The sequence below is a fragment of the Microcebus murinus genome, chromosome 2, assembly GCF_040939455.1.
Source record: "Microcebus murinus isolate Inina chromosome 2, M.murinus_Inina_mat1.0, whole genome shotgun sequence".
Taxonomy (NCBI): Eukaryota; Metazoa; Chordata; class Mammalia; order Primates; family Cheirogaleidae; genus Microcebus; species Microcebus murinus.
In genome coordinates, this window is record NC_134105.1 from 50,073,816 (window position 1) to 50,096,019 (window position 22,204).

Below are 22,204 nucleotides of genomic sequence, written 5' to 3' on the forward strand. Positions count from 1 at the left end.
TAAAATCAAGACAACAACCAAAGTGCCTCCGGATTAAAATAAGGCATAGAAATGCTAGGACATTAAAATGGAGCTGAGCAGATATATTAGTTTTCTAATACTAATTTTTCATTAGCGAGGTTAATTGTCCTGTGGAATATTTTTATAGAAGGTTTTTTGAGCCAGACTTAACCCCCTTCTGGCCAAATACAGAGAGTGTGTAGGGAAGGAAGCACGTCGTATATAAGACTTACAGCAGGACTGAGTTTGTTTCCTGTCACTTCCCACATGACCACCTATTGTTCTGCCTGATTATTTCACTTGGCAAAAAGACATTGCGCTCTTTGTACTCGTTTGCATATCCTCGGTGTAATCAGAAGGGGCCAAGTTTGACTGTTTAAAGGATTTAGCTTCTTGAAGTTTGTTCTCCTCCAGACTACAGGAGGATTTGTCCCAGACCTCCCGTTTACAATAAAAGGCCTTCCGTGAATAATCTGATAGGGAATGAATACAGAATAGGCTCCTTTGTTTGCCAGACAGGTGAGATCCTACTTTCTCTTGCTGCTAAAAATCTAGGCTGGAAAAATGACTAGCGTTACATTAGTACTAAATTAGCCTCATTGCTTTTGTAATCGTTACTCTCATAATGATTTAACTGAAAATCCAAGAATAACAACAGCGATTCCCCTCCCCCCCAACCCAGGGTACTGAGAGAATTTGAAAATGGTTTATAATGTTAATAATAACCATGGCACTCGACAACAGTATGGCAATTTTCCAATTATTCAGCGTTCTTTCATAAACATTACCTCATTTGATTCTCATGTGAACCAAGTAAGATTGGTAGACCAGGTATTATTATTCCTGTTGAATAAATGAGGAAGTAGAGATCAGAGATGCTATTTCTTGCTTAAGATTACTCAGCATTTCTAGCCCAAAACTTTTATTTGTGAATCCCCTTCTACTCTAAGGGTAAAGGGTAAACATTGAGAGGTTGAGAGTTGTAACTGGTACTAGAATAGATTTATTGTTTACAACAACTCTATGAAGTGGGTGCTATCATTCCCATTTCACTGATGAGTTTGTTCAGAAAGGCTAAGTGTGTCAGTGCCTACTGAAGGTTACCTACGTAATGACAAAGGTTTCTGACTCTGAAATGTCCCTGATTCTGCTACATTGCTTCCAAAGTGTAAACATAAATATGTGCGTGTATACACACTTATATACACAGGGGCCCGTGTGGTAGACACTCTCCTACTGTGTGATTCCTTTCTGTCTATCCACAGACATGCAGATACCATCTTTATTAAAGCACCTAGCAATGACTAGAACAGCCTCCAGCAATGCCTGGGTGATAGACTTACCTGTCACAGCACATAAAGCAGTGAGTTCAAAAGCAGCGTGTCTGGCAAAGCGTCAGTGTTATTCCCTACCTGTTTCATGTCCCCCGCATGCTTGCTACCTCCGGAAACAGGAGGAACCCTACCGTGAGAAAACAGGTGCAGAACGACAGCCATTCTCCAGTGACTGGCAGTGTGGTGTATGTAGTAGCATGAACGGTAGGCTGGAAGCAAGACTGACAAGGAATTCCAGCTTTTGACTTATTAGCTGCATGTTCCTTGGGTAACTTTCTAAATGACTCCGTCCCTCAGCTTCCTCATCCATAAAAATGGGGATAAGGATGTCACCTATTTCATGGAACTGGTTGTGACATAAAATGAGGTCAGAAAAAGTACCTGTTTCACAGTAATAATAACAGCTAACATGATTTGTGCCAGTGGAAAACACTTGATAACTATTTAAATTATTACTGTTTTTATTATATTCCATAACCAGACTTAACCCCTCTCCAAAGGGCTAAGTCACAAAGCCCAGTTCCAACATTAGGTTATAACATTTACAACAACACGTTGTACTTATTTTTTGTCTATTTAACAAACCATAAGCTCCTTAAGAACAGAGGACATGTCATATTTAATTTTATTCCCAGTGCCTTGGTTAGTGCATGCCACATAGTAGATTTTGTTTATTGACTAACTGAATGAGTGGAAGGATAAGTGAATGGATGCATGGTTAATTCTTTTGTAAAGTAAATAATTATTGCTGAATTTTGTGTCAATCTAAATTTTCACACTTTGGGTTTTCTTAAAGAAAGATAGCTGATCTTGATGATCAGGGCATGTCATTATGTAAACCCTCTAATTATTGTCCCATAATTCTTATGTTTATTTCACCAGTCAATTCATTAACGATAATATATGCCCTAGGTATTTGGTTTTAATGGTCAGACTCAAACCGATAGAAAAGTATGTCTCACGTTCTTCTATACATATTATATTCTTTTCCAAGCAATGGTAAAGTGGATATATAAGATTTCAAAAACATACTTCAAAGTGTTAGCACTCATAATTATTGGGTTCATATGAAACCATTTAAGAAGAATTCTGGGGTTTCAAAAAAGTGTCAAGTTATGCAGTGCTGCTATGCTGAAGGAAATTGTAGACACCACCCAAAACAGACACTTCACTTCAGCGGAGGAGAAAAATCAGGCCCAGAGATGTGGGTGTTTTGTTCAGGGTCACACAGCTCATCAAAGACCAAACTGACTCTGACTTCAGACCCCGTATTCTTAGGATAACAGCTTTTCAGACATGGGGACCAGTATTCTTTAGTGATGTTGCTTCTGGAAGATGCAAGGGTGGCTGGCCCTATATGTCCAAACCACCTAAGACAAGGGCATGATTTCTGGAACACCAAGTTGTAGCGGTGGATGTGGGCTAGAAGCCAATGAAGAAGAGCCCTGTGGTCCCCATGACAGCTCTCGGATGTATACAGTCCATTCACGTGGCGTTTAACTTTTAAGGTGTTGGAGAAATGCAGGTCTGCAGCTGAAGAGCAGCAACATCAGAGGGGGACCCACACACATACAAAGTCTTCGTAATGTCCTTCTGCAGTTTTTAAACATTTGAACTTCAAATTTTTAAACTTCAATAAATTATGTTGAAGGTTTGATAGAAACAAAGTGTAATAAGCAATGAATTCCTTTTTTTTTTTCTCACAGTGGATTTGTGTGTATAGAAGAACAGAAGGCCATTTTAAACAATGTGATGTAATATTATATGTGTTATTTTAACGAGTATAAGTTTTGCTCTTTCTTGTTTCTGCACCCAGATTCAAAGGATTCCAAGGAGAAGAACAAAATGGAAATCCTGTACATACTGGTGCCAAGTGTTGCCATTCCCCTGGCCATCGCTTTACTCTTCTTCTTCATTTGTGTCTGCCGCAATAACCAGAAGTCATCATCGCCGCCAGTCCAGAGGCAGCCAAAACACGTCAGGGGTCAGAACGTAGAGATGTCAATGCTGAATGCATATAAACCCAAGGTAATATTAGCAATACAGAGCTGCGTTCATTCCATGGGCTAAAGCAAAATGCTATGATCCTCCCATGCTGAGAAATCGGATGAGATAGAATCAGAGTTTTCAAGCGCTACAGTTTGTTTCAGCAAATGCAAAGACTAACCTTATATCTTCAGCTTTGCCAAAGGCAAGTTCATCACCCTGTTCACTTCAGAGTTAGGCCTCCCAAATCACTGCCTTAGCATAGAGTTGTTGAGCTAGAAGGGATCCTTAGGAGATCCTCTCGGCCAGCCCCTCAGGACTCAGAATGTGAGCTATTTCTCAAAATTTCAAAGAAGGAAATTTTCATCCTTTTCTAACCACACTGTGTGAGAGAGACAGATCCAACATGGCTCACAAACTTCACTGTCAAGAAATCCTTTTTATTGTGCAACTGTGTGCATATAAAGCTACTATACTATATACTTAAAAATGATTAAGATAGAAAATTTTATGTTATGTGCTTTTTTACCACAATTTAAAAAAAAAAATCCTTTCTATGCCTAACTTAAATCCCTTTCTCTTTGGTTTAAGCAAATTTTAAGAGAAGTGTTGTCCTTCCAGCAATCTTTGAATGCTGTTTTATGACAGCCCACCTTAAGCCTTCTCCTCTCTGTGCTGAATCAACCCACTTCCTTTTTTGCTTTCCCTTCACATCTTTCAACATTTGGGCTGCTCGAGGTCCTGGCCAGGAATCCGGGTCACTGGCCCTTACCTTAAAAGGAGCACCCGGGCTACATCTCGGGACGGAAGTACAACAGAGGCTTTCTCTCAGGAAAGCCAACACCCCAACCCCCATCTTCTCAGCAAAGAGATTTTATTTAAACAATTCCAGAATCTTCCATCCAAAAGCCTGTCTTTATTCCTAATTGTTCCAACTCCATAGGAACATTCCTTTGTTCGTTCAACAAATATTTATCTTCTCTGTGCGTTAGTGATCATACTATTTTTTCGACCCTCATAAAGAGGAAGATGCATTACTTTTAATAAAATCTTAGAGGAAAAAAATGTCTTTCACACCCAAAGCAACTAATCCTCTTATGTAGTAAGAGGAGTAGCACAATCAGGCTGACACATGCCCTCATTTTATTTTATTGGCTTTGCTGTTTAATCTTTTTTTTTAATTTAAAAAGTCTTAAAAATATTTTTGCTATTATAAATTTATATACATTGGTAAGGATTTGGCATTTCTTAAATGCTAAAAAATCATTTTTAAATATTCTGTATCCAGCAAAAGACACTGTTCTCTTGCTAAGTGTGAATTTTTGTCATAAAAAACCCCTACAGGTCCTGAAAACCATAGAGTTCACAAAGTAGCTTGGGGGATGGGTGGAGGTGGTAGGTCAACTTTTTTGACATCCTAGCTTCTCGACAGCAAATTATTACTTATTATTTACTTATTATTTACAAATTATTTACTTATTATATAGCATTTTATGTATAATAATATCGCATTTATTCCTGACCCCTTAATGCTACTGCAGAGGTAATGGAAGTAAATAAAGAGGGGCTAACACCTAGTTGACCTTGCAGATACTTTTACATATCCCATGACTCAAGCTTCTGGTGAACAGTCATTGTTCCATGAGATTCTTTCCTTGTCATTTCTGTTATTAAATATTAAGAAACACCTTGGCCAGGCTCAGTGGCTCACGCCTGTAATCCTAGCACTATGGGGAGGCTGAGGCGGGCGAAACCAACCTGAGCAAGAGTGAGACCCATCTCTACTAAAAACAGAAAGAAATTAATTGGCCAACTAAAAATATATAGAAAAAATTAGCTGGGCATGGTGACGCATGCCTGTAGTCCCAGCTGCTCGGGAGGCAGAGGCAGGAGGATTGCTTAAGCCCAGGAGTTTGAGGTTGCTGTGAGCTAGACTGATGCCACAGCACTCTAGCCCGGGCAACAGAGTGAGACTTTGACTGAAAAAAAATAAACACCAGAACTCTGGATGGGATAGAGACCCAGATAGGCTGAGTTCCTGCAGATACACTGCAGCAGCGACCATCCTGGTGAGATGGGCTCCTCCTTGCCGTAGCAAGAACCACGGAAGAGTCATTTCCATTTGGAAAAACTATCAATTTTGTATGTTAGCCTTAATCTGCCACTTAATTCCATTTTTAGAAGAGGTTTGTTTTACAATGCATGATGTTTCCAACAGAGATCTCAGAGAACTTTGTGGCAAAAATAGAGAAGGCAAATATAGATTGATTAGTACAAACGGTCAAGAACTGTATCAGGAGCTTGTATATCCATTATCATATTTAATCCTCACAGCTATTATATAAGGTAGGTATTATTATTATTATTGTACAACCAGGGTAACTGAGACTCAAACAGACTAAGTAATTTGACCAAGGTCAAAGAGCTAGTAATTCAAAAAGATAAATGAATACAGGATTTTTTTTTTATTGTAGTGTATTATAGGGGAACAAGTGTTAAGGTAACTTATATTGCCCATGCCCTCCTTCCCCCTCGTGTAAGAGCTTTAAGCATGTCCATCCCCCAAACGTTGCACAACTTACTCATTGTGGTTGTATATGCCCATCCCCTCCTCCCCCCTCCCACCCTCCCGACACCCGATGAATGTTACTCCTATATGTCCACTTAGGTGTTGATCTGTTAATACCAATTTGCTGGTGAGTACATGTGGTGCTTGTTTTTCCATTCTTGAGATACTTCACTTAGTAGAATGGGTTCCAGCTTTATCCAGGAATATACAAGAGGTGCTATATCACTGTTGTTTCTTAAGCTGAATAGTATTTTTTTCAACTCTAAATAAAGCCCTTACTCGTGCTAACCCCTTGATAACTTTTTCACAGAACACATCATATGGGGAGGGCGGAGGGAAGGTTAGGCAAACAACTAAATGTCATCCCACTTGTCTGTTTGTGCTGAATGGTAACCACAGGCATCCCCTGGCTTCTGACAAATCTTTAAGAGGCTTGTATAACAGTCACAAGCCTGAAAGATGTAGCCCTAACCCTGCAAGGGACATGTAAAATTTGACTAGAGCGATAATAGTTCTCTATCCTCCATGGCCAAAAAGACAAATGTAAAATATACTGGCATGAGTTTTCCCAGAGACTTGGTGAAGTAAACATTGTTTTCATAGTTTCTGGATCATTTCTGAAGTGTGCCTTGCAGAATCTCCCAGTGTCAAGATTTGTCCAACATGAAGCTTAGAATTTTTAGCCTTACACAGTTCACAAACACTTCTGAACCAGACTGGAAGAAGGAATGGTTCAAATATTTGACTGGGTTGAGGAGGAAACAGGAAACAACAAAAACAAATGCTAACTTTTTTTTTTTTTCTTACTCTCCTAAGAGATTTGGCTCCGATCGAATTTGAGTTATTCAATTGTTTGTTTTGGTTCTTACTGAGTGCCTTTCCTGGAAAAAGCACAAAGGACTTTGTAGACCTTAAAGAAAATTCCTAAACGTAAACAGAAAATCTCTAAAACTGCTTTGAAAGGTCAGTGACACATAAATATTGCATGTACCTATAAAATTTAAAAGGAAGGGACACACATAAGAGAGAGAGAGGGAAAAAATCCTGAAAACAAACACTCTACCAGAGCAAAATCAAAAGGACATTTGGAGGCAAGGAGGAAAAAGAAATGAAGAATAGAATCTGGCCTACTCAAGGCTCACTCTCCTTTCCCCTTGGCCAATTCCAGTCAAAGACTCCAGGCTTCTTATTTATCCAACTGAATGTGCCCTTCGGGGTTTAAACTATCTGTTTCCATCTCTCTTCACTTGCTGAGCTGCTCAAATTCCCCCGAGTGTTTGGATTAAGAAGAAGAGGCTCCTCCGGGAGATTAGAAACGGATACCCTTCAGAGAGGACAATAGGGGGCCGCAGACAGACTGGCTGACAGGCCTGGCCTGAGTCCCCAGAGAGGTAGAATGGTGTGGTTGGAAGTAGACGCTTTTGAGGAGCCACACGTTCCCTTCTGATCTGTGAGGCAGGGAAGCCAGTGGACCAGAGAGGCACCTTAACACCAAACAGCCGGAGACGGTGATACTCTTCCTGGCTCTCCCGCCACCAGCCCTGTCACTCTGAGAAGCCACCTCCCCTTGTGCAGTTCAATTTTCTCAGCTGTTCAGAGAAAGAAGGAGACTGTCTTCAAGCAAAGGACTGTTTATTTATTTTCCCTTTATTTTGTTCAGCCAAAGATTTCAAGCCATTCAATCCTCTGATGAGTACTCTAGTGATGCCTTAACTAAGCAGGAGTTTTCTATATTGCGTTACCAATTTTACAATCTGATTGGGTTGTTTTTTTTTTTTTAAGTACTGGCGGAATTGAACCTTCTCAGAGGAGTCTGGAAACCCTAACTTCCCTTCTCTGTGATCTGTTCCTTTGCTTCTCCTTCCCCTGCCCCCACCTTGCCAAACCATCAGGACTGAAAACCAGAGCATTCTTTAAGCATGGGTGGGTAAGAGGGAGGAGATGTGGAGTGTGCCCTCAGGGTGTAAGTAGGGAGGAGCAGGTCTCCCCTTTAAGCACAGGGTGGGTCCCATTCAGCCCCAGCCTCCTGGCTTGTCACCTACTTGGGGTTAGGCACATAGAGAGGCTGAAGGGTGGAGGAGTTTGAGAATGGGGCCAGGAAGAGTGGAGGCAGGCCAGGGTTGTCAAGGCCGCCAAAGCCTGAATAGCCCTTGTGGTCAAACTCCTGCAGCTCCTGGCTGATACAAGGAACATTTGAGGGGAGAGCAAGATCTGCCTAGCTTTCCAAAGCTGGTGACTGTATTTTATTTCTCAGTGTATCCTCATCTCTTGCCAGCTTCTCTGTTCTTTCAACAATTCATGTCTCTTTGTTCCTTTCCAGCTGAAGTAGTTGCTGAATGTACTGAAATTTCATTATATTCTCTGGGCCTGTTTCTTGTGCCAGCAAAGTGCTTCTATCTAAAAAGCCCTGCTAGAGTCTGGCTACCCTTTTGAAGCCCTTGTCCTTACCAAATGTCATCATACTTTGTGCTAAAATATCCTCAATGACTCCCCCACTCACTCCTTAAACCCATTGTCTCAAGAACTTCTGAGCTCACCATTGTATTGACCTGGTTCTCTTGGGAATCACCAGTGATGTAATTTAATCCAGTGACCTCTTCCAAGTCTTCATCCTCTTTAATTTCTCTGGAGCATTTGATATTCTTAACCACCACCTTGAAATACTTTTTCCCTTGGCTTTCTTCCTATCGCCTTCTCACATTGCCTTCATTAGTTCTTCTTTGAATTCCCTAACTGGGAGCATCATCCTCTGAGGCTTGTCCATCCTCCTGTCCTCTCTCCATCTCTCTCTCATGCTGACTTCATCCTCTGGCATTGCTTTAGCTCCCACTGGAGTGTACTGCTTCCCCGGCCTGGAAGGACCAATCTCAAGTCATAAAATTCTCCATCCTGGCACTATCCGGGCCTACCTTGCCTTCCCAGCCACATTTCTCCCTTAGTTTGTTTCTGGGAGATAGCTTGATATCTTCAAAGAGCAAGAACTTAGAGGAAGAGAGATATGACTACAAATTTTGGCTCCGTTATCTACTGGCCATGAGCTCTTAAGCAAATAACTTCTCTGAACCTTTTATTTTCTCACCTGTAAAAAGCAAGGCCAGAAATAGTACTTACAAGGGATATTTTTGACACTTTGAGTTAGTGTGTCTGGCACCTCACGGGGCAGAAATTACTATTATTTTTGTTACAGTGATGACTATAGATCTTTTAATGGAGCCAATGTTGTGCACAAGAGAATGTGGGCTGGAGAGGAGGCTGTAGGATCCAGCAGCCCACAGCATTAACTGGGGTGAGGACAGACACAAGAGAATCCCAGCAAAGATCACAGAGGCAGCTCTTTGGACGGCTTTGGTATTCCTTGTGCTCATCCTGTTAGCATAGATTCTCCTGCCCCAGAGCCTGCATAAAATCCATCAGGGTGGAGAGGGTATGACAAGAAGGCTGAGAGGCTGTCCAATACATAACCTCAGCCTCAACCAATATCTATGGAAACTTTACTTCTGTGGAAAACAAGTATTATAAATAGATATAATACAAATTGATATTATGAACAAGCTATAGTATTTCATGACTGTGATTATGCTGCATAATCTCAATAAAATCTATAAAATAACTCTAGGAACTAGGTACAAATTTTTTTGAGCCTGATTGGAGGGGGGTGTTAGAAAACTGAGGCTTGAAGTTCAGAGTTTGCCCAAAGTCACACACAGCTCATAAGTGGCAGAGCCAAAGCTCAAGCCCCAGTCTGCCCAGGTCTAGAGCCCAGGTGCTTCCCTGTTTCACTCTACTGCTTTCATTTTCAGGTTGACTGAAACATATGAGCCCAAGTTATGAGCACAATGGTAGCTCAAGCTGACATTAAAATTACTGGCATCTGTTCTGTCTATTTCCAGGCAGAATAGAACCTCTCCCATTGGCATTATAAAGTAACTCCACCACAGAATCAACTCTGGTTACCACCAAACATTCAAACTAACTATCAGAAAGTTATGTTATAGGGAAAAGAAATGCTTCTGAAGTTAAATCACTTCCAGAGAAGTGCAGCTGAACTCTGAGCAAATGTGGCAAAATATTGGTTGAAACTCCCTCTAGAATTTGATTGCATAAGCCAGAAGGCACTTAGTTCAGCTGTAGTCTTTGAAAATGTCCATAACCTCCCAAAATAAAATGGTTATAGCCTCTAAGCTTTTACAACGTAATCATTTCCGTTTATGAGTGGAGTCCATTGTTTCACAGTCCCTAGACTGTTTACCTAAGAACCAGTAAAACACACAAGAAAGGAAAGTAGGCTTTGGAATCAAGTGGACCCATGTCAACAGCCAAGCCCCGATACTAAGAAATCTCAACTTCATATGTTCTCCAGGGCTCTCATGCCCAATTCAGGCAAAGGTTGCCATCAGCAGGTTTTGTTCCTTTATTCCAGTCCACCCATGGGAACAACTGAGCATCACTGAGTAAGGTGTAGCTCCAAAACCAGAGAGCTTTCAGTCCTTGAGCATTCTGCTTTTACACCAGTGGTCCTCATTCTTGTAAAACGTGGAGCCCTTTGAGGATGGAATGGAAACTCCGCTGCCTCTTCCCAGGAATTGCTCTCACTTTGGTGTCAGACATACTTGGATTTGAATCTTGGCATCACCACTTAATAGTTGTGCTTCTTTAGGCAAGCCACTTAACTATCGAATGCCATAGTGTCTTGATTCATAAAATGGGGCATTCAGTATGAATCTCACAGGGTTGTGATGAGAATTAAATGAGTTGATGCATTCCGCACTTATCTCAGAGGGCAGACAAGGGAGTGTAGCATCATCATTAGCAAGTCTGGATTGACAGCCTACCAGCCGTGGGACCACTTAACTGCTCTGTCCTCGGGTTCTGCATCTGGAAAATGGGGATTAGTCATAGTGACCAATCTCATGGGTTATAATAAGATTGAAATGAGTTAATATGTATAAAGTACTTACAGCCTAACATAAAAGCATTCAAAAATATCACAGCCAGTATTGTGACCTCAGATTAAATACATGGCATGATTTAATACACGGTAGCTATTATTAAGCTCAGATCACAAACATCTAGGATAGGAGCTGTGTCTTCTCTCTTCATGGTTCTTTCATATGTTGTCATATACTGGTCTATCTATAAGTGCTTCAGTGTATATTAATAGCATCTACAGTATTAGTATGCAGTCATCTTTATCCTAAATGATTGGCTCTACATGAAACTGGGGAAAACTGAGGACATAGCCCAAGCTATAGATTTATATTTCAAAACCATGAATCTCACTAACACAGTGGCCATGCAATATATAAAGCTAGTAAATGCCAGTCAGTGGTTCTTATATTTTTCTCTATCTGGCATTCCCAAAAGCATCTTTTCAAGCAGAGTATTGTTTTCTCTCACTTGTGTAAGCCTGAATTGCTCCAACGTGTTCTTCAGAGACACGGTGATCATTGACGGTGCAGGGAGCAGGGACCCAGATAACTAAATTTATTGGCTAATCCAGAAAGCTATGTCCATTTATTCCAGTGGTGCTCAAAGTGAGGCCTCCAGGCCAGAAACATTCTCATCAATTTAGAACTAGCAGAAATGGAGAATCTCAGACCTATGTGATCAAAAACTGTGGGGGTGGGACCTCCATGCGGTTCCGATGCCTGCTCCAATGTCAACTATGCTGATCAGTATCTGAGATTCAGAGAGCAAGTCAGTCCACAAGGAATACAGATCTCAGAGAAAACTGTGCTTTCAAAAAGCAAAAGGATCTGGGGAAGCCTTCCTATTACCAAAACTACCCCTCTAGCTTCAACAGGGCCAGGATCTGTCTCATTACTCATCTGATGGGGCAAGGACAAATGCCATGCCATGGAACCCACTCTTCTCCTGTAGACATTTGTGTCCAGCTAGAATCTGCTTCAAAAGAATAGCATAGGAGATGTTTTAAAGGGCAGCAGTCAGAATTGGGACATTAGAATGTGGGAAATGAACCAGTCTGAGTGACAGGGACTGCAGGGGAGGTTTGGGGCTGACTTATGAATATGAACTTGGGTCCTTTTTAAGCACCTGCAGTTAAAGCCCCTCTCCTATTGTAGAGAAACACCCCGAGCTCAATTCCCTCCACTCTAACTTAGCTCTGCTTTTTATCTGTGAGTCTTATTCAACTTGGACCCACAAGTAGAGCAATCATATGCCATTCAGGCTAGAGGCAAACAAGTCACAGAGCAGGCTTCATGCTGCATACAAATGTTAGTGGGTGCCACAAAATCCCCCCCTCACTTCCTATGTATTCACTTATGCAAAGTGACCAGGAATTAGCAGGCCAGTAGTAAGCTGCTTTACCAGGAGTCATTTCAAATGTATTACCACCTAAGGTGTCAGTTCTCTAAGATGGAAAGAGATAAAACCACGGGGTCTGTCCTCCTGATCCATCTACAGCCACTGATGTAATTACACTTTTTTAAAAACTCTGCTCATGGCCCTTGCTTTCGTATCTAACGTTAAGAGAGCTAAAGGGGCCCCACATCCCCACTTAGTACTCATTGGTAAGGAGAAAGCAGCTCTATCAGCAGTTTAGATGGTACCACCATACTCACCTCTGACTCAGGACTCAATGATTCGCATCTGAAAGGTTCTTCCTTCGTTTTCCTTCTGAGAAGAGCTCGTTTAAACTCTAATAAGGTCGCGCTTCAAAAATTTCTAAGGGAAGAAGTACGATCAGATCTTTGAACAATGTATCAACTTCAACATCACCTTTATCCCCCTCCCCATCAAAAATTATATAATTTTTTAAACGGCACTGAGGCAGATGTGTGTTTATTTTGAGAAGTAAAAATGTTAACATTTAAACTGAAAGCCTGTTTCAGTTTTAAGGTACTTAATTGCCTTACAGCATATAATAAACGGAGGCCATCTTGTGATTCAACTAATGGAGGGAGTGATAAAGAGATAGCAGCCGGGACCCTATTCATTCCAGTTTTCCTTTGTACTTGGTTTACTTTGGCACTGTGCCCCATGTGTATTTTACACTTCTTTACATTTTGTACATCCCTGTATGACAAATACTTGTCAAACAAAAACTAAACAGATTTATAACCCCTTAACTTGAAATGAGCCAAAATTGAACTGCCAAAACTTTATGACTTCATTTTCTTTCATAGTTTTCCACTACATTGGTTCAAACAGACAAACCCCACTGGAGGTCAAGCAGAGGTCATTTCACTTTCATTACTAAAATATAATTTACAATATGCCAGACCTAAACAAGTTTAGCCTAAAGGGTTTGTATAATGTAAACCATCTGTTCCTCAACAATACAGCTAATTTCCTGCCGTCACCGTACCGTCTACTGACTGCTTCTTTAGGGGCTTTTATGATTTTTTAACTAGTTCAGGATTTATGTAAAATTTGAAAATGAGTCTGTAGTTAAGACTCATTTGTACCAAGTAACTTGAGCATTTTAAAAATGCAAATCACTGTGTAAATTGTTCCCCTGAAACCAAGTTTTTTTGGGGCATCTCTGTGCCGGCTGCTGCACAGGTGTTCGAAGGAAAGGTTTGGCGGAATCTGCCATTTTAGATGCTTTCCATGCCTCTCTCCAAAGCAAACCCCCAAATTTGGTTCTGAGGGACTCTGGGAAACTACTCATTTCTTCTATAGGTTGGAGAAGACTTGGGACTCTCTAGATGGCCCGCTGGATATTGGCGAGATATGACAAGAAACACTTTGAGGCAAAAACGTAATATCTTTCATTTGTCTGAACAGGGAGAAAGAACAATGATAATTCGACAGAGTGACCACACACTAACGGCCCACCTCATAGCCCTGCAAGGTGGCAGGGCCCAGGCTGAGCCTCCAGAGACATTCTGCGTCAAACCGTGACTGCCTGCCACCAGGCTTCTCTGCTTTCAGAGAGAATGGGGTGGCCCGGAGCAGAGGGCTTTGCAGAAAAAAAAAGTGCAGCTCTTTTACCTCTCTTGAAAATCTTGATCCTTTCTTTACGCCTCTTTCTCCATCTGTAAAATGGCAAGAGTAAGTGTTCTTCTTTCCAAGGTGAATACAAGAGAACTAATTTGCTACCTTAGTGGAGGAGAATGCAGCCTTCCTAGCTATGAAGCCCCAGGCCATGCATCAGGCCAGGGTCAAGATCCTGTCCACCCCCTCCTCTCCTTCCATCTCTAGAAGTTTGGCTGGTTCACTTCCTTTTCCCATCTGCCACCATTGACTCTTCCACCTGGGTTCTTGCTGTCTCCTCCTCCGTCCCCATGTCAGAGGAGCAGGGCACAGGTCACCCAACCTCTCACCCACCCTCGGGCTCCGAAACAAATTATCTGTCATTTTTTAAAGAATTAAAAAAAAAAACAAAAAACACCTAATAACTACAGGAGAACACAGAAAAATTAACAGGAGGAAATTTCAACACATTTTTTTTAAAAACATAGAGGGAGTTATAGAAGACCTCTAGAAAGAACTGCTTAAGGCTGTAAATGGAGCTAAATAATTTGCATTTACTCCACTTCCTGGACGACTTCCCTAATAAGGATAATAAGAATGATTTAAAGAGCACTTATTAGGTGGAAATTACTTTCATACATCATTGTATTGAATCCCTACTGCAACTGTGCAAGCTAGATATTACATTATTTCATAGATATGGAAACAGAGGTTCAGAAAAGGAAACTCACTCAGGATCAGCGGCTGATATATAGGACCTACCCCACAAGGTTGCTGTGTTAAATGAGTTAATATTTGTTAAGTGCTTAGAACAGTGTCTGGCACATGGTAAGTGCTATGTAAGTATTAACTGTTGTTAATAGTAAGCAGCAGATCCAAGAGGCAAACCCAGACTTGTACGCATCCAAAGCTCACTTGGTTTGAATTACATCACACTGCCTATGGGTTCGTTTCAAGCAGTGGAGAATGAGGGGGTGTTGGGTTTCTACCTCCTCATTATATCAGTCTGGGGATCCTGTTTAGGTCAAAAAATTATACCTACTATGCTGTTCATAGCACTGTCACAAAAAAAAATTGGATTCATTTACATCATTTGGAAAAGTTCAGATGGAAATCCCCAATCTTAACCTCATGCAGGAAAAATTCACCTTGGGCTACTCTTGCCAACAAAAGCAAAATCACCCAAGTGCTGTAAGACAAAAAAGTAGGGTGAGTTCAGCAGGTTGGTTACCTTTCTCATCACGCACACCTTGCTCTCCCATAGAATCCAGACCTATAAGCAAAAGGAAAAATGACGGATGGACCTAGAATTGCAGAAGAATTTCCTGATTCGGTCACATGGAAAGATTGGCCTTATGTTTTTTAATTTAATTATTTAATTTTTTGAACTGGTAATATATTCACCTTGTTCAAAAATTTAAAAGTATAAAAGTGCATGAAGTGAAAAATCCCTCACCTCTGCTCCTTCCTTCTAGTTCCACCTGCCCCCAGTAACCACTTCTGTTTCCCAAATACCCTTCTATACCTTCACAGTTTCTTTGTGCTTATACAAAGAAATATGAATATAGCCATTCTTTTCCTCCTCCTCTCTTTCACAAAAGCCACATACAGCATTATTCTTTTACTGTTTTAGCTGAGCAAAAGAATTTTTAGAGACCTTTCCATATTAGTACATAGAAAGCATCCTCATTCTTTTTTTTTTTGTTGTTACAAATATAGAATATTCTGTTTACTAGCTCCACTATAATTCACTTAATCAGCCCCCTTTATGGGGACATGTAGGTCATTTCTAATAGTTTACTATTACAAACAATACTATAATGAATAGGACTAGATCAATAAGCTTTTAATTTACTGAAAGTTTAAAGCGACATAGTACCATTATTTTCAACACAAGCAACTTTCCTATAAGGCATTTCTAAATATAAATCCCATTAAATCTGCTTTGATGAACAAATGAGACCAACTTGTAATGAAGAATATTATTTGCATAGAAGAATTAATGTTCCAAAATCCTTGATTCCATCTTGTCATTTTAAGTGGGTGTTTTGCTGCACCTTTATTTACACATATAATTGGGTTAGTGGGCATTTTGCCCTGAAAAATATCAGCCTAGAACAAATCTTATCATAATTAATTCTAAATTAGTAGGTTTAGATATGAGAAATTTTCTACTCAATTTTCTAAACTGTTGTTTTAAAAGTTTACAGAGAGCTCTGTATTGCAATTTAAAAATGTACAGAGAGCTCTGAATTTCCTGTGTATCTGCAACATTGTCAGTTTCAACTGGGATACTCAGAGAAGTATTCTTTTTTAAAAAATAAAGATTTAAAGTGCAGGGGTGATTTTAAAAATCAGAATTTTATATACAATAGCATTGCTTTTATAACCTTTTTTATAACAAATTAGACTAAACATCAGGCTAAATTTGAGGTGAATTTTAAAACAGTAAAAACACGTGATATTATAGACATTTATTGCCAAGATCAAATATCATAATTTAATACTTATTTTCATTATGAGCTAGATGCCTTCTTCTGTCTATTTTAAGGTCAATCTATAAACAACCCACTTGAGAAGCCCCAGGGTTACAAATTGGTATAAAGGGCAATGCTTCCCTTCAAGAAACTGAAATCTGATTAAGAGGACAAAATATATGCATAAAAAGAACAGCAATATCAAGGCAGCTATAGCTAAAAGTTAAATAGCACTTACCATGTGCCAAGCACAGTTCTGAGGACTTTATAAATATTGTCATTAAAACTTTACAATGACCTTATAAGTACAGTTATTATCATTCCATTTTATAGATGAGGGAATTGAGACCCAAGATTATATATTATATCATATCCAGGGTCAGATAGCAGGTATGAAGCCATATAGTGGAGAAGGCAGGGTTCCAACTCAGGTTGTTTGGCTATGGAGGTCACATGTGTAATAAGCCACCACACTGCCTCTTGTGTGTGGTGGCATTTACAGTGAAGCCAAAGGACCCCAGCAGAGCAATGACCAGAGCAGTCAGGGAAACTTTCAGAGGAAGTAGAGCCTAAAATTGGCTTTTTAGGAAAGAAAGAAGTTGATAAATAGAGAGTAGCACATTCCAAACCTTCCCACCTCTACAGTGAGCACCTCAGAACAACAATCTTTCATTTTCTCTGATTTTTAGCACATTAAATATCCCAAGAATGGCAAAGCATTGGAGGAACAAAAATATTGAACAAGAATGTGCATGGTTTGGGTGGTCAACACGGAGGAGACCTATTTAGCTAAAGTGATGCTATGACATAGGCTTTGGTCCCCAACCCCCAAGCTGTGGACCAGAACCAGTCCGTGCCTGTTAGGGACCAGGCCACAGAGCTCCCCCGCCTCCCACCCTCACCCCATGCATGTAAAAATTGTCTCCCAAGAAACTTAGGAACTGGGGGCAGCACAGCAGGAAGTGAGCAGCAGGTGAGCGCGTGAAGCTTCATCTGTATTTACAGCCACTCCTCACCGTTTGCATCACCACCTGAGCTAGGCCTCATCCCATGCACCCCGCATCCTGCACCCATCATGGAAAAATTGTCTTCCATGGAACCGGTCCCTGGTGCCAAAAATGTTAGGGACCACTGCCATAGAGGAGTAGCCAGGGATCATGTCAGGAAGGTGGCTCAGGACCAGATCACAGGCTAAGCATCCAGGCTGTGTCCTCTGCAGTAGTGCTTCCCACACCCTAACACTCCCAGAAATCCCAGGGGTCTTGTCAAACGCACACACTCACTCAGTAGGTCTGAAGTGGGCTGGAGAGTCTGTGTTTACGGTAAGTTTTGAGTGATGCTGATGTTGCTGGTCCTTAGATCATACTTTGAGTAGCAAGATGCTAGACAACAGCAGGAAACCATTTCTGGACTGGAGTTGGGAGTGAAGGATAGGGGAGGGATAGAATGTTGCCTATGGCACCTGTCTAAGTTGCAGCCAACTGGGTCAGGCACGGTGGCTAATACCTATAATCCCAGCACTCTGGGAGGCTAAGGCAGGAGGATCCCTAGAGGTCAGGAGTTTGAGACCAGCCTGAGCAAGAAGAGTGAGACCTCACCTCTACTAAAAATGGAAAAATTAGCCAGACATTGTGGCTTGGAAACCGAGGCAGGAGGATTGCTTGAGCCTAGGAGTTTGAGGCTGCAGTGATCTATGATGATGCCACTCCTGCACTCTACGTGGGGTGACTGAGTGAGACTCTGTCACAAAAAAAAATAATAAGTTGTAGCCAACAATTTTAAAGACATATAGACCTACAATATTGTATTTAATCTATTTATAGAACCTTTTTCTATATGCCCCACCCTTCCTTTCAGACTCCAAGATGTCTTGCCTGAAGAAGTATTTTAAGCCACACTTTTCCTTTCTTTCATACAGAGCAAGGCTAAAGAGCTGCCTCTTTCTGCTGTACGTTTTATGGAAGAACTGGGTGAATGTGCCTTTGGAAAAATCTATAAAGGCCATCTCTATCTCCCAGGCATGGACCATGCTCAGCTGGTCGCCATCAAGACCTTGAAAGACTATAACAACCCCCAGCAATGGACAGAATTTCAACAAGAAGCCTCCCTGATGGCCGAACTACACCACCCCAATATTGTCTGCCTTCTAGGTGCTGTCACTCAGGAACAACCTGTGTGCATGCTATTTGAGTATACAAATCAGGGGGACCTCCATGAGTTCCTCATCATGCGATCCCCACATTCCGACGTTGGCTGCAGCAGCGATGAAGATGGGACTGTGAAGTCCAGCCTGGATCATGGAGATTTTCTGCACATTGCAATTCAGATCGCAGCTGGCATGGAATACCTGTCCAGTCACTTCTTTGTCCACAAGGACCTTGCAGCGCGCAATATTTTAATCGGGGAGCAACTTCATGTAAAGATTTCAGACCTTGGGCTTTCCAGAGAAATTTACTCCGCTGATTACTACAGGGTACAGAGTAAGTCTTTGCTGCCCATTCGCTGGATGCCCCCCGAAGCCATCGTGTATGGCAAATTCTCTTCTGATTCAGATATCTGGTCCTTTGGGGTTGTCTTGTGGGAAATTTTCAGTTTTGGACTCCAGCCGTATTATGGATTTAGTAACCAAGAAGTGATCGAGATGGTGAGAAAGCGACAGCTCTTGCCATGCTCTGAAGACTGTCCGCCCAGAATGTACAGCCTCATGACAGAGTGCTGGAATGAGATCCCTTCCAGAAGACCAAGATTTAAAGATATTCACGTCCGGCTTCGGTCCTGGGAGGGCCTCTCAAGTCACACCAGCTCTACTACTCCTTCCGGGGGAAATGCTACCACGCAGACAACCTCCCTCAGTGCCAGCCCAGTGAGTAATCTCAGTAACCCCAGATATCCCAACTACATGTTCCCAAGCCAGGGCATTACACCACAGGGCCAGATTGCTGGTTTCATTGGCCCACCAATACCTCAGAACCAGCGGTTCATTCCCATCAATGGATACCCAATACCTCCTGGATACGCAGCATTTCCAGCTGCCCACTACCAGCCAGCAGGTCCTCCCAGAGTGATTCAGCACTGCCCACCTCCCAAGAGTCGGTCCCCAAGCAGCGCCAGCGGGTCCACTAGCACTGGCCATGTGACCAGCTTGCCCTCATCAGGATCCAATCAGGAAGCAAATATTCCTTTACTACCACACATGTCAATTCCAAATCATCCTAGTGGAATGGGTATCACCGTTTTTGGCAACAAATCTCAAAAACCTTACAAAATAGACTCAAAGCAGCCATCTTTGCTAGGAGACTCCAATATTCATGGGCACACCGAATCTATGATTTCTGCAGAACTGTAAAATACACGACTTTATAAATGTGGTATACAGGACAAACTAGAAAGCCGTACAAAAGATTTATATTCAAAGGTTTTTTATTAAAGTAAGTTTCTCATTTAGCAGACATGGCAACAAGTATCTTCTGTGAAGTTTAACTGTGTCTTACCAAGCAGGACAGACACTAGCCAGAAAAGAAAGAAGAACAATGTAGGATTTACACTCCATCGGGGTACAAGACATGATGCTGGGATTGGAACATAATGGTTTCAAGGACTGAAAATTGCAAACCAGTGAAGACGAAAAGAACCTTGTGATTAGATTTCAAACCAAAAAGGAAAGTCAAATGGTGCTTTGTGACTGGTCTCTCCCCAAAATGTATATATACCATAGCATTTGTCTACCTGCTGTCTTTTCTTCGGGACAGATGTTCAGGAATTATATTGATTCAGTTTAGACTCCGTGCATGTTTGTATGGAAGTGATGTTCAGAATCAATGAAGAAACTTTAGGCCAAATTTGAAATACCGGATGGAAATGAGCCATAAGACAAAGTAGACCATCCTCTGAAGCCTTCTCCGTAATGGGGCTTCTTTGGGAAGGTGCAGAGTGTGCCTCTTTGTGAACCTCCTCTTCTGATCATGAAGGCCTTTTCCACATTTCCTTTTTCACAGCGTGTTTACACAGCCCTCGAAATAACACAGGGCATCAGACCATAAGAAGGCTAGATGTGGATGCTGGAAATGGTCGATAGTTCACTTTGCCACGTTAGGAATGAGGTGCCAAGGGCAACACAGTCAGGGGTCCCTCAGCCTAGACCAGCATCCACAGGAGAGGAAAAAGGGTTCCCATGGTGACAGCATTCACAGAAGTTTCCCTAGATCAGTAACATTGAAAAATAAATTTGTGGCTATAGATGAGCACACCCACGCCTTGAATGAAACCCCCTGTTGACAGGTTGTCCGAGTTGTCAGAGTGCTTACCATCAGTGGACTCTAGGGAGGTAGGAAACCCCATGATGATACCAATATTTAGTAAATTTAAAGTTTCTCTCACTTTTTTTTCCATGCTAGAAATGTTCACAGATTTGATTCTAGCCCCCAGAGTTATAACAGTTTATTCATAGTTAGTTGGAATCCAAAGACAACGAATTCTATTTTGTAAAATATTACATATTTCTAAAAAGCAAGTACTGAGTTCTCATTTCAAAGACTACCAAGAACTGAATTTTCTAAGCTGGTAAATACAAGCAACAAGATCATTTTTCCCTTAGTTAGAGGGAGGAATCAAATGTGCATCTCATGGCATTTACCTGCCAACCATGTTTTGCCAAGTTTAGAATTCTTATGGGTTTCAAGTTCTATATAGAAAGGAATTTTGTATTTGATTTTTCTCTTGTTAAAAAAAAACTCCTTTATTCTAAAAACAATGTCTCAAAGTCTCATTTTCATTTTAAAGGTATAAGAGAATTATAAAGAGACTTACAGGATCTAAAGTAATTCCTGGAAATGATATTTAATGAGGAGAAGGTAGAGAGAATTAGAAACACATTGATGTTTCTATTTTTTAAAATACAATTAGCATGAGAAATCAAGAAAATATGTTTACCAAAGTGTGTTGCAATTTTCCCAAACCTGAGTCTTCAAACCACAAACATGAACTTATAGGTACTGTGAACTCAAAGAATTGGCTATATACAGATTTCTGGGCAATAAGTTAAGACATTTTTGTGGCATAAATAAGCTGATTCAGAATTACATTTCTTAACTTTAGGTAGAGGAGAATATTTGTATCCTTTTGTTGCTATGCAACTGTTTAATGATGAAGCTTCAAACCACAATTTTGTATATCATATGACAATCAATTGTTTTCCAAGAATATTTATTATTTTAAGTAAACACAATTTCAGTGAATCTGAGTTTTTCTAGGAGTCCCTTAAAGGGAAATTAGCATTCCATGAGCCAGTAAAATACCTACTCTGGAAAAACATTGTTACAAATAAAAAATAAATTCAAGTTAGTTTTTTATAAAGAACTATAACATTTATTTTAAACATTTTATAATAACTGAAATCATTAAGGTGAACAAACAAAATTTCAAAACCACTTGTAATAATGTATTTTATAATAGCACTGTGATACTATATAACACAGTTCCTTTTGTATTAAAGTAGTATTTTTTCACAAACTGAAAAATATCTTTTGCTTTGTTGACAATGTTTTGTAAGATGACTTTATTTTCAGATTTTTTTTTGCACAAAACTATGTTTATGGTTTGTATCACAGAAGTGAAAATATATCTCTGCATTTTTATATTTGGTCTATTTTCTTGTTTCCTTTGTTTATTTTTAGCTCGATATAAACTTTCTTTAAATATATAATGGCCATATTCAGATATCTCGCCCTACCATATCTTTCCCTATTTTCACTGCATGCATTTAATCATTGTATTACTTGATGTTTGATTTGTTATTATGGGCATTTCAAATAGGCAAGCATTGAATTGTAATAACAAAAAAGGCTATTTTATATTGAGGATATATGCATTTGTATTTCACACACCAGAGATGATATTAA

General features: G+C 40.6%; 1 protein-coding gene across 1 annotated transcript in view; it reads left to right on the forward strand.

The window, feature by feature from the left end:
• ROR1 (receptor tyrosine kinase like orphan receptor 1) overlaps positions 1-21,949 on the forward strand; it is a 372,449-nt gene extending 350,500 nt beyond the window's left edge. The window contains exons 8-9 of the mRNA XM_012767125.2: positions 3,151-3,362; positions 18,226-21,949. Of these exons, the coding sequence (XP_012622579.1) occupies positions 3,151-3,362; positions 18,226-19,653 (1,640 nt within the window). The 3' untranslated portion in view covers positions 19,654-21,949. The remainder of the gene's footprint in view (positions 1-3,150; positions 3,363-18,225) is intronic.
• The last annotated feature ends 255 nt before the right edge of the window (positions 21,950-22,204 follow it).